The following is a 12,331-nucleotide window of genomic DNA, read 5'->3' on the forward strand; positions in this document are numbered from 1 at the left end:
TGGTTGGTCTAACGAGAAGCAGGCTCCAACACATGCATTTGGATTGCATGGTAATAAATTCCCATGCAGTGGCTTCTCAGTCTGTTAACCTAGGCATGAGACCTAGACACTGATTCTTTGAGTGGTACTATAACATGAATTTGTTGAACTCTCATTTTCATTAAATTGATATTAAATCAACGAAAAGAAAGGAAACAGACATTGAAATGGAGTGGGTGATAAATGCTATGGGACTTTGTGGTATAGTGCACACAGCTCAGCTTGGAGTTTCATGAATGACGGTCTGTTTCTGGGTACGCTCTGCCAGCAGTTCTGCATGAGGTCGTAGATCTCTCGGGGACAAGCCTTTGGAGGGGGCATGCGATATCCTGACAGAGAACAAACAAAGTACTGTATAATGTTCATCAAACAACATGGTACAAAGAGACAACACAATCCCATTGATCACAGCATTGTAACAGCCTCAACAAAGTGCTGGACTCTCAACAACAATAATAATATTCATATGGTTAGGCAGATTATTAACCCTTCGGCTGTGTGTTTGTTGCAGCAGAGCAAGTTTTTAATTTTTTTTTTTCATTTTTATTTTTATAATTCTCTCCAAAATTCAATCAATCGAGCAGTTATCTATACCTTTCAGTACTTCATCCCGTGTCTGCTGGTTGTTCATGCTGGTGTATGGAGTGACTCCCCTGGAGAAGGTCTCCCAAAGCAAAACTCCAAAACTCCACACGTCACTCTGAGTGGTGTACTCGCCTGAAGGAGCCAGCAGAGCGCAGCATTTTAACAGCGTTTTCTCAATGTTGCAGTCAACTTTTTAGTTTATTTTCAGTTTATTTTAACGCCGCATGCATCTGTCGTATAATTTTATATATTGACACCTGTAATATAATTCAAACGTTTCCAATCGACCCTTCACTTTGATAAGTATCACACGAGTCATTATAGCACTTTTTGTTTTTGTACTTCCTTCCCCCTGACCCCCCCGATGTGTCTGGAATACTGGTATCATGTCACAAGGTATCGGTGATTAGCGCACCGTAGTTGAGGGCCTCGGGGGCCGTCCATTTGACAGGAATCTGTCTGAGGCCTCCTGTGGCAGAGTAGACACCGTCCTCTTGCTCACGAGACATCCCAAAGTCACTGATCTTGATCACATTGTTTCCCCCCACCAGGCAGTTCCTTGCTGCGAGGTCTCTTAAGACAATGTGGAGCAAAGAAAGAATGAATTGTTGAAACGGTCTGAGATAGAGGCTGAATACACTTGGCAGTTGGACGAGAACTGTAATTGGAGCCCTGGGGCTTCCATGTGCATTCTCGACACTTCGACAGGCTGCGTTAGAGACTCGGCTGCTGAAATCTGCTCTGAGCTTCTCCCGGCGGCAAATTATAAAGTTCTCCATCAGCCGTGATTAAGCAACACCATAGGCACGTTATTAAAATATACCATGATGTCAAAATCAGTAGTGATTTATTAAACAATCTTTGCGGCAAAGCTCCCCAGATAGCAAAAGTTGAAATTAAAGAGAAGTGAAAGTCATGCATGTCTTATATACAGCAAGTGGAGATCTCCCCTTATACAAGACATGCATGACTTTCATTTCTATTTTCCCTGAAGTGTCCATTTTAATTTATTTTTCGTATTAGTTCAGACAAGTGATCTCTGTGTGCATATTCTTGGCCCTCCTTGCACTGTACCGTTTGATTTTGGTTGTAAAATAGCATCCTTCATACTAATGCTAACTCTGCAATTGTAATTGATTTCAGTTGCACACGTGTTACAGTTGAAAAGGTATGACTGATAAAATTCATACTGGTGTGCATTTTTTGGATATAAAGGTTACATGCAGCTAAGATATACATTTTGGCTTGTTTCTGTCAGTGCAAATGTATTATTTAGCTTTTGAAGTCATAGTATTTTGTCTAATACCATCAAAAGTTCACTCTCCCACAACTTGTCCTTGTAGTCAAAAACAGATTATAAATGTAGAGCGATGTTCAGCGGTAAAATCAACATGACAAGTGCAGGTGTGATTATTTAGTACATAATGTCTACCATAATATATTAACAATATCAGCAACTTGCTCTCTGTACTTTATTTCTCATAATGTATCTAATACTGATGTGCTTGTCTGTTGGGTACTATTCATTTCAACACATCTAATCCATCACATCTTTTCAGCAAACCAACAATGTGAAGAAACATCTGGTCTTAATTGGATTGTCTCATTCTGAATGCATGCATTGACAAAATGTTGCTGTAAAAACGTGCACAGTTGTATAGAAAGGCTACTTTGTCCTTCCTCAAAGTCCGAAACACTTGTGGACAATCTTAAGAAAAATTACAAGATCGAGATTGTTTTTAGCACTTTGAACATTTGCTTAGAACATTGTTCCCGAATATTTTACAACCCTCATTTGACTTATGTCGGTCGGCAGACGGACCGACCTGTGGATGCATCTCTTGCTCTCCAGGTACTTCATGCCCGACGTTACGTTTTCAGCCATCTTGACTAACATCTTAGGAGTCAGGTGTTGGCCCTCCAAACGCAGGAAAGAGAGAAAATCGCCGCCTGTTAGAATAAAAGACGCGCACACATTGGCGATCATTTTTACAAGGCTATCAGGGAGAAAATCCTGGCGTTGTAAAGGAAATGGAAATGATTTATTTGGTTTGAATTTTTCATTTGGATTGAAATGACACTATACAAATGTATTTATTTATTCTTGCCGAAATAAGGCGCTTAAAGATTTGCACTACCTTCAGCTAACTCCATGATGATGTAGATGGGCTGTTTCTGCGTGCACACACCTATCAGCTTCACTATGTTGGGATGGTCGTAATGCTTCAGAATCCTAGTGAGAAGTCAATTGACTTTTAGGAATGGCAGGGACCAAGGTGGAGAGGATGAGATGATAGAAGAAACGAAACAAGTAGAAAATGGAGTACCACAATGCCTACCGTGTGTGTGTGTGTGTGTGTGTGTGTGTGTGTGTGTGTGTGTGTGTGTGTGTGTGTGTGTGTGTGTGTGTCCGTCCACTCGCCTGGCTTCCATCAGAAATCTGTTCTTGTGTTCGAGGGCCAGATTCTCTCGACAGGCTTTCACGGCTACAGGAGTGTTATTGGAGCGAAGGCGGCCGCTGTAGACCTCCCCAAAGTTACCCTGGGCGAGGGAGAGATACGTGATGGAAAATAAGCAAGAGAGGCCAACGCAGAAAATAATGCGAAACGCATTCCTGGGAAACTGGTCCGCATTCCTGCAAAGTCGTTAGGCTGTGAGGAATGCCTCTGCTCAGTCACTCAATGTGTTTCCGTCTCACCCACCCGTCCGATGCTGTGGCCCAAGACGACTGCGTCGTGCTGCAGCACCCACTCGTCCTGGTGAGATCACAGTGGAACAACATGTCAGAAATAAACAAAACCTGATGTTTCATCTCTTATATTGTCTGTGTGCTGTGAAGGTAGACAGACAGACAGACAGACAGACAGACAGACAGACATAGAAAGACAGATAGATACTCTGGCCTCTGTCACTGTAGAAGGAACATTATTCCCTGTCGATGTACTTTGAAGGTTAAGGTGAAGTTACAGGTTAGGTAAGATAACACTTAATTAATGCCCGGGGAGAAATTCTCTTTATCATTTTCTAAAGATCTGTGTGTATGTGTGTGTGTGTGTGTGTGTGTGTGTGTGTATAAATTGTACCTTAATGACAGGTTTCTTAAGGACAATGTCTGACCGCATTGTGACATTTTGACGTGAAGAAACCAGGTGATTTATCAGCAGAGGCACGGTTTGGAAACCCTCCCTATCCAGACGATACAAATTCTATGGCTCACACACACACACACACACACACACACACACACACACACACACACACACACACACACACACACACACACACACACACACACACACACACACACACACACACACACGATCCAATTGTATTTGCATTATTTGAATGGCACATAGATGTGTTGTAGAAAGAGTGTCAGAACTAAAATATAATAATAATTGAAATGGTACTAAACGCTAAACGCAGTCAATAATACCGGATAGAAAAGTACAACGCCATCATTATTTAATCTCACAGTTACCATTACCAAATGCAAAAGCTCCAAGAAGCATAACTCATACCAGTAAATATACCAGTAAACTTTGGATACCAGTAAGCCTGATCGATTTTCCAACACACTGGCACCGCACCCACTGCTACCTGTTTGGCTGCAACGACAGCATTCCTTTATGCTTTCCAAAGAATTACATTTTCACTCACATTAGTTTGTTGAATAAGGAAATGCCTGCAGCTCCCGGCCCAACAGACAGACAGGACGTACTCCTGCTTGTCCTGCCTCCTCCTGACCAAGAAGTCTCCATTGTTCTCCAGAAGCTGCTGCACCTCCAGTCGAGGGATGACCCCGTGGTACCAGTCCTGCTCGCCCAGGGGGCGCTCTGCCTCCGGTACAACATCCACTTCTGGGGGGACCTGGTAGACCAGAGGGACCGGGAGAGGTGGAACAGATCAGTTTGAAATATTAATAGATCCAGTGTGACGAAAGAGAGACAAACCTCCCAGGAACAATGAGAATGAATAGGGAAAGATTAGATCAGATTAGATTCAACTAATTTTCATTGGACAGAGTACAAGTACTGAGGCAACGAAATACGTTTCTCTGCATTTTACCAATCCCAGTAACTGCCATATACACCACGTTCCAAATTATTATGCAAATTGGATTTAAGTGTCATAAACATTACATTTTTTGTTTTTCAATTAAACTCATGGATGGTATTGTGTCTCAGGGCTCTTTGGACTGAAATCAATCTCAGACACCTGTGATAATTAGTTTGCCAGCTGAGCCCAATTAAAGGAAAACTACTTAAGAAGGACGTTCCACATTATTAAGCAGGCCACAGGTTTCAAGCAATATGGGAAAGAAAAACGATCTCTCTGCTGCCAAAAAGCCTCAAATAGTGCAATGCCTTGGACAAGGTATGAAAACATTCGATATTTCCCGAAAACTTAAACGTGATCATCGTACTGTGAAGAGATTTGTGGCTGATTCAGAGCACAGACGGGTTTATGCGGATAAAGGCAGAATGAGGAAGCTTTCTGCCAGACAAATTCATGGGATCAAGAGAGCAGCTGCTAAAATGCCGTTACAAAGCGGCAAACAGGTATTTGAAGCTGCTGGTGCCTCTGGAGTCCCGGGAACCTCAAGGTGTAGGATCCTCTAGAGGCTTGCAGTTGTGCATAAACCTACTATTGGGCCACCCCTAACCAATGCTCACAAGCAGAAACTGTTGTAGTGGGCCCAGAAATACATGAAGACTCATTTTCAAACAGTCTTGTTTACTGATGAGTGCCGTGCAACCCTGGATGGTCCAGATGGATGGAGTAGTGGGTGGTTGGTGGATGGCCGCCATGTCCCAACAAGGCTGGGACGTCAGCAAGGAGGTGGCGGAGTCATGTTTTGGGCCGGAATCAAGGGGAGAGAGCTGGTAGGCCCCTTTAGGGCCCCTGAAGGCGTGAAAATGACCTCGGCAAAGTATATAGTTTCTGGCTGACCACTTTCTTCCATGGTACACAAAGAAGAACCGTGCCTTGCGTAGCAAAATCATCTTCATGTATGACAATGCATCATCTCATGCTGCAAAGAAAACCTTGTGTCATTGGCTGCTGTGGGCATAAAAGGAGAGAAACTCATGGTGTGGCCCCCATCCTCCCCTGACCTCAACCCTATTGAGAAGCTTTGGAGCCTCAAGTAAAAGATCTATGAGGGTGGGAGGCAGTTGGCATCAAAACAGCAGCTCTGGGAGGCTATTCTGACATCCTGCAAAGAAATTCAAGCAGAAACTCTCCAAAAACTCACAAGTTCAATGGATGCAAGAATTGTGAAGGTGATATAAAAGAAGGGTCCTATGTTTATCTGTAACTTGGCCTGTTAAGATGTTTTTGACTGAAATAGCTTTTGATTACAGTGAATATGACTCCTAATGCTGCAAATTCAACAAATGACCATTTTCAGTTCTTTACAACCTATAAAATGTTTTGAAACTCTGTTGTGCATTTTAATTTGGAACAGTGCATTTTGAGTTTTTATTATTGAAAGAAATACTGTTATCATTGGGAGGTTTGTTCAATAACATTCGAATTATTAACGGTTGATGACTTGAAAATTATACTGACTGTCATTTGCATCGACTATTTAGGAAAATCAGAGAAAAATATCATTTGCATAATAATTTGGAGCGCGGTGTAGCGGCGCCCAGGGAGCAGTATACAGGAACGTGGTCGTAATAGATGGAGGGTTGGAGAACACAGAAAGTAAACAGCGCGACAAAAAAACCCACAAAAAAAAACAATCCATTATCCACAGGAATGTTGCCACACTGAAGTGAGGCGAGCCATAAATCAAAACCCAAAAAGTTCATAGAGGTCAACAAGGCAACCCTACTCGCATAGCATAGAAATAGTGTTTACAGACGATTATAACATATAATACACAATCAGCTGTTATAAAAGTTTAACCGGTGTTAGCAGGTTACTACAGCATGTAAAATGACGGTGTACGGGCAACACAATCTTCAAGACTGACCAGGACAATTGGGATAGTAAATGTCTGCTGTATTATGTTTATTGCATGTAGCAGAATGTTTTCTCTTATTAGTTACCGTGTATTTGGGTTTAAACAGGCCACCCAGGTGGTTTTTGATGCTGTCCATACTGAGGAGTTTGGAGCCATTCCTATCTTCCTGAAAGCGCAGGTGCAAAGAGGATCATTATATACAGTGTGTTAACAACAGACACTGGTTAAACAGCGTCTATTAATGATGTGTGAATGATAGGTCTGAGAAAAAAAAAAAAGACTGCTTGTGTAGGGCTGCACCAACCAACCCTGCTATTTCCAGAGGACAGAATGAACGTGAAGGTAAGCAAATGACAGCGTGCCTAAGCAAAAAAAACAACAAAAAACAAATGAATCGTACGCTGGAGGTGTTTGTGGAAGCGGGCGCGCAGTCTTCCTCCAGCCACAGGGCGGAGCGGGGTTCGCAGGACCCCAGTTGGTCCAGCGTCTCCTTGAGAGAGAGTCTCTGAGCCTCCAGCTTGGCCCTGGTGCCCATGGAGAGAGCCACCTGGTATCGGCACTCCTCCAGAGCCTGTCTCTTGCTGAACTGGTAAACCCTGCGAGCAGCAGAGAGCAGCAAGTTATTCTAAAATGATGGAATACGGTGCAATGAAATGACGACCAGCATCCAAAAAAACCCCCCAAAAAACAGCCACACGTGAGGAGAGCGAATGACAATCACCCTGAAAGGAAGATATAAAGGTTTCCAAAAAAGCTCTCGGGGCCGACCACTTTGGGCCGATCCAAAAACACCACAAAGTTAGGTCCCACCTGAGGAACAATAACCACCAGCTTTGGATTTTAAGTAGTTTGCATGCCATTACAATGTTCCCATCTGTCTTCTGGGAGTTCCTTAATGACTCGCTGCCCCCGCTCTGAGCTGCTGACCTCTCACCTCCACCCAGAGCCCCATGAATCAAGATAAATGAGAGGAAATGAGAGAAGTTTGATAACTTTGATCTTGATTCTATCTAATAACTTTGACTCTCAAACAGGAATATTAATATTCATAATGCTCGCTCAGTTAATTACTTCGGGGACCCTCATCGCTTAAACAGCCGAGTGCAGAGGAGACCAGCGCAGCCCGGGCCCAACTCGAAGGAAAGACTCGGAACACCTCACAACCTTGCCGAGTTTGCTTTAAAGTTGATCCCAGTGGGGGTTTTTTTTGTTGTTTTTTTAACGACATAATGTGTATGAATTATTTCTACCTATCCTCTGTAGAACCCGACGGGGTTTGACCGATACCTCACCTCTGGCCCGTCTTGACGGAGTCCTTGGCTGCCTCGAGCTCCTGCTCCAGCTGGTTGGCTGAGGCCTGCTGAGAACCCAGAACCACCGCCAGGCCCAGCAGCTCCCCCTCCACCGCAGTCAGTCTGCAGGACGGGTTAGTGTTAACAGATAGAAATACGGAAAAGCAGTGAGAGATTTCACATTTGAATTGAGAGAGAGAGAGAGAGAGAGAGAGAGAGAGAGAGAGAGAGGGGTCGTTGTTTATCTCCGTTTCACACACTTGTGCTGGACGGTAACCAGTGTGAGGTCATTCAGTACGAGTTCCCCGGGTTTTAACTGCTCCGTCTCTTCCAGGAGACCACGGTCAAACTCCACCGGACCGGGGATTTCCCCGACAGACCTGCGGCATGGGGACAGACGCACACTAAACGCCATGTTCCTGGCGTGCGAAGACCCGAAGGCGTGACGGAAGAGGGAAGAGGGAAGAGGCGCTGGCCGCTCTGTACCTGTTCTGCTGGATGAAGCTCTCGTACTCTGTGCTTGAGTCTATCGCCGCCAGAGCGGAGGACATTTCCCCGTGAATGTGCGCCACTTCTCGGTCGCAGAGGCTGGAAATATCGAAATACTCCTGCAGGATCTCCTTGCTGTGTCAAAAGTATCAGACAGTATACGCAATTTTTAAGGGATTTTCTTTCCAATTTCTGTAGCATACATTGGAAATGTCAGTCAAGCTGCTTGAACCCTCTCTTTTCTTTCTCCTTCTCCAACCAACTCTTACAGGATGAGCAGCATCTCCTGCTGCAGCTCCTGCAGGGCGTGGAGCAGGGCGGGCAGGGTGTGACCGTAGTGCTGCTGGTGGTAGACTCGCGCCACGTGCACGGACAGCACGTACTCATTATGGAGCTCATGGAGTCTTTGTGTAGCTCTGACGTAGCGCTCTCTGGCCTTGTCCCGCTCCCTGTCTGCACAAACGCATACATTCAACAGGAACAGAGATGAATTAATTATCATTATTGTGATTATTATTGTTATTACGACTGTGCAATATATTCTAATCACAATGTAATAAGTGTAGACCATCCCATCCGTCATCAGCTGTGTCCATACCGTTATCCATATCCTACTATATTAAGATTTCTTTATTTAGCAGCACTCAGCACTCGCATACATTGAAATGAAATCTGTCCTCTGCATTTGACCCATCCTACACACCGTAGGAGCAGTGGGCAGCTGCAGTGCAGCACCCGGGGGTCGACTCCAGCACCCTTTGCCAGCGCCTTGGTCAGGGGCACCGACAGGATTATTAAACCCTAATAACATACAGTACATGTCACAGAAAGGACCTGGGACAGCCGAGGCTCGACCCCGGCACCTTGCTGTGAGGCGATAGTGCTATCACTGAGCCACGTGCCATTATACTAATATTTATATATACTGAATATACCCATTCCATACTTGCATCCCTACTGACACTTAGTCCCTCTTATAGCCCTTTTTGTAATTGTTCTTTATCTGGTGCAGGGAGAACAGTTTTTAGATTCTGTATATATTGAATTAACTATTATTAAGACAAATTCCTTGTATATGAAAATGTACTTGGCGCAATAAACAGATTATTATTATTATTATTATTATTAATAATAATAATAATAATTTATTAAATAATGTACATTGTAATTCGCACTGTCAGAATTCATTAAGCAAAATGAGGACAATGTGGACTGTTCGACTAAGTGTGAAAGTAAAAGTGTCACAGAGCTGGTTCCAGTTCAGGGAAGTGAGAGGCGCAGGTTCCACCTCTGCAAGCCTCCTCGTACTTCTTCTTGGCCTGCGCTGCCTCCCTGGCTACGCTCCTGTAGCTGCCCCTCAGCTTCTCCGTTTCGGTCTGGGTCACCTGAACGATTGTCACAATGGAGGTTAGAACGTGTGGAAGAGGCACATGTGACCAACAGTTTAAAGCAGGATTGGATAAAGAGTTATGCCCCCGACGTGAGATAACCTCGGTGTAGCCTCAGCACTGAGCTGCTGGAAGTCAACACACAGGTTCAATTAACTGTTGGAAAAGGGGGAAAAGCCCCTGAGAGTAAGTTTCCCCACAATCGATGTTCCCATAATGTCATCCAAGTCCCCCGTTGTGACAAACGGAATAAAGGTGTGAAGGCCGTGTTTGTTCATTATATAACAACCACAGGGGGAGGGGGAAACTCAAGTTTTCAATGAATTTCCCCGCGTTACATCACTAACCCTGGCGGCCCAGCAATGCCGCCCCGCGTCCAAAACGCTGAGTGAAACCACGGCTGGAAAGAGCAGACGCAATGAGAATTAGATATCACACGCCAGCCGACACCACCCATTTCCCTTTGGAGCCTTTTGAAAAACATTTTGCACAACTTTTATGGTGTTCCTAATGATGTCCCGTCTCTTTTGCTTTTGATTTGACCCCACTTGGCTTCTGCTCCGCGTCTGTTGTGGTTGGGTGGGGTTGGAAACGCTGCATTCAGGAAGCCGCCCGCTCCCTCTCTCCCGACACCCTGCGCTTCAACTGCACCGCTTGGCGCAGAGTGCTGCAGGAAGCCGGATGAGTTGAACGGCTTTGCAGCAACGATCACAACGAATGCTGCCCGCGAGCGGAGTTTTACCCAGAACACGGCAATACTTCAGTGTCAATAATTGCCGAATAATATATTTTTAGCCGTGCTTAGAAATGTGGTTTTTTTTTAGTAGCACCCATGAGTCAGTATTTTGAGTGGCACATCAAACCTGACAGTTTGGCAGCTCCAGTGTTTCCAGAGTTCCAAGCGGTGCTCCCTTGTGTGTGTGTGTGTGCGCCTGTGCATAATCATTTCCTTCCCAAGCTGCTCTGTTTGTGCTTATGACCATAAAGATCTTGAACCTCTGTGTGTGTGTGTGGTGTGCGTGTACACGTGCTAGTGCGCAGCAGCACCTTGGCGAGCTCGTTGCTCAGCAGGCTCCAGCGCTCAGCGTGGCTCTTCCGGAGCTGCTGCTTGTCTCTGATGAGGAGTGTGAGTTTGCTCATGGGTCCGTCCTGCAGCTCCTCACTGTGCCTCTTCATCACCGCACTCAGACCCTCCGTCTGGGACATCAGCACGGCCCACGACTGACAGGCACACGGTTCATCCAAATAAAAACGATCGAATCTTGAACTTAAATCATTGCTTAATACGTAATATGACACTTTAAAATAAAGTTCATGTTCATTGTCTTGTCAACGCACTTTTCAGAATTACACCAGGCGATTTTATCCTTTTTTTTTTTTGCTCTTATAACCTATGTTAATTCTTGTTGCTTCTAATATTGGTCTAAAATAAATACATTTCTAACATACAAATACAATGAATTAAATAAAAGATTTCAAATAAGCACTGAAAATATTTTTATCTCCCTTATCCTATATGCATCGTTTGTGTGTTGTAGCATTATTATAAAAACACTTGGGCACTGGGTTGAATTGCAGTTCAACCCAATAAAACTATTACTTTATAAAAGATTTTTCACATTTTCTTGTATATTTCTAATATAAAATCAAAGCCTTACTTTATTGAGCTGGCTGATGTAGTCCAGATTTCCAGAGGCCTGAGGCCTCAGCCTCTCCACCACCACAGCCATGTGGTGCAGCTGGCCAGAGAAGTCCCTCTCGCTCTTGGCCCTCTGACACATCCACCTCTTCATCACCTCCATCAGGTGGAGCTCGGAGTCCTGCAGCCGCATCAGAGCCTTGTGGGCCTGCGGACACCACAGATCCTCCCAAAACCCCATGTCTTCAGATGTAGACAGGGGACTCCAACAGATCCTCTTTCAGAGAGATCTGAGATATGAGAACGTTTACTTCCCATGAACAAAAATAAGAGCGTTTTGTGTGAGGTAGCACTTCCTCATGTGGCCACAAAACTGTACCTCGTGCAAAACTAACATTGGATGATTAAAAAAAAAAAAAACATCATGGCGACATTTTAAAACTCTTCTCATGGCAGGGCTTTCCAACCAGGGGTGCCCAACACCCTGTGATCTAATGGTCAACAGCATGTTTCCTATTAGCCAAATATTTGTTGGAAAATCCACATGAATGTTTGTTCAAATATAAATTGTAACAAAAACCTTGCTATATGCTGTTGAGTATTGTATGCGCCAAAAACCTTGCTTTCTTTACCAAGAAAATAGAACTAGTTCTAACAGCTATAAAATGCTTTAAGCTCACTGTTCAGTTTGAATATTGAATACTATGCTAATTAGTATAGTACTAATACTATACTAATATTGTAACTATTCTTGTGCAACTATAATAACCATTAACAATAATGGTCCCTACACAATCTAATTTTTACAAAAATATTTACTTGCATTTCATAAAAGAATAGAAAAAAAGCCAATTTGAAATTTGCATAGATCTTTATTTTTAGTATAATCTATAATTGACATCAATTAAATAAAAAGGAGAAAAGA

At 43.8% G+C, this 12,331-nt stretch overlaps 1 protein-coding gene across 1 annotated transcript; it reads right to left on the reverse strand.

The window, feature by feature from the left end:
- Nucleotides 1–225: 225 nt before the first annotated feature.
- Nucleotides 226–11,647, reverse strand: fes (FES proto-oncogene, tyrosine kinase; the record flags this gene model as incomplete). Its single annotated transcript, XM_079997253.1, has 20 exons — nucleotides 226–368; nucleotides 634–756; nucleotides 1,040–1,197; nucleotides 2,451–2,574; nucleotides 2,763–2,857; nucleotides 3,047–3,165; nucleotides 3,327–3,380; nucleotides 3,708–3,830; nucleotides 4,285–4,494; nucleotides 6,684–6,764; nucleotides 6,999–7,194; nucleotides 7,891–8,013; nucleotides 8,151–8,270; nucleotides 8,377–8,514; nucleotides 8,649–8,832; nucleotides 9,668–9,764; nucleotides 10,115–10,167; nucleotides 10,311–10,487; nucleotides 10,793–10,988; nucleotides 11,426–11,647. 20 exons carry the CDS (start codon nucleotides 11,645–11,647, stop codon nucleotides 226–228), a joined length of 2,736 nt encoding a protein of 911 aa, XP_079853379.1.
- Between the last annotated feature and the right edge of the window lie 684 nt (nucleotides 11,648–12,331).

This window comes from Zeus faber (genome assembly GCF_960531495.2).
Source record: "Zeus faber genome assembly, chromosome: 3".
In the NCBI taxonomy this organism is placed as follows: Eukaryota; Metazoa; Chordata; class Actinopteri; order Zeiformes; family Zeidae; genus Zeus; species Zeus faber.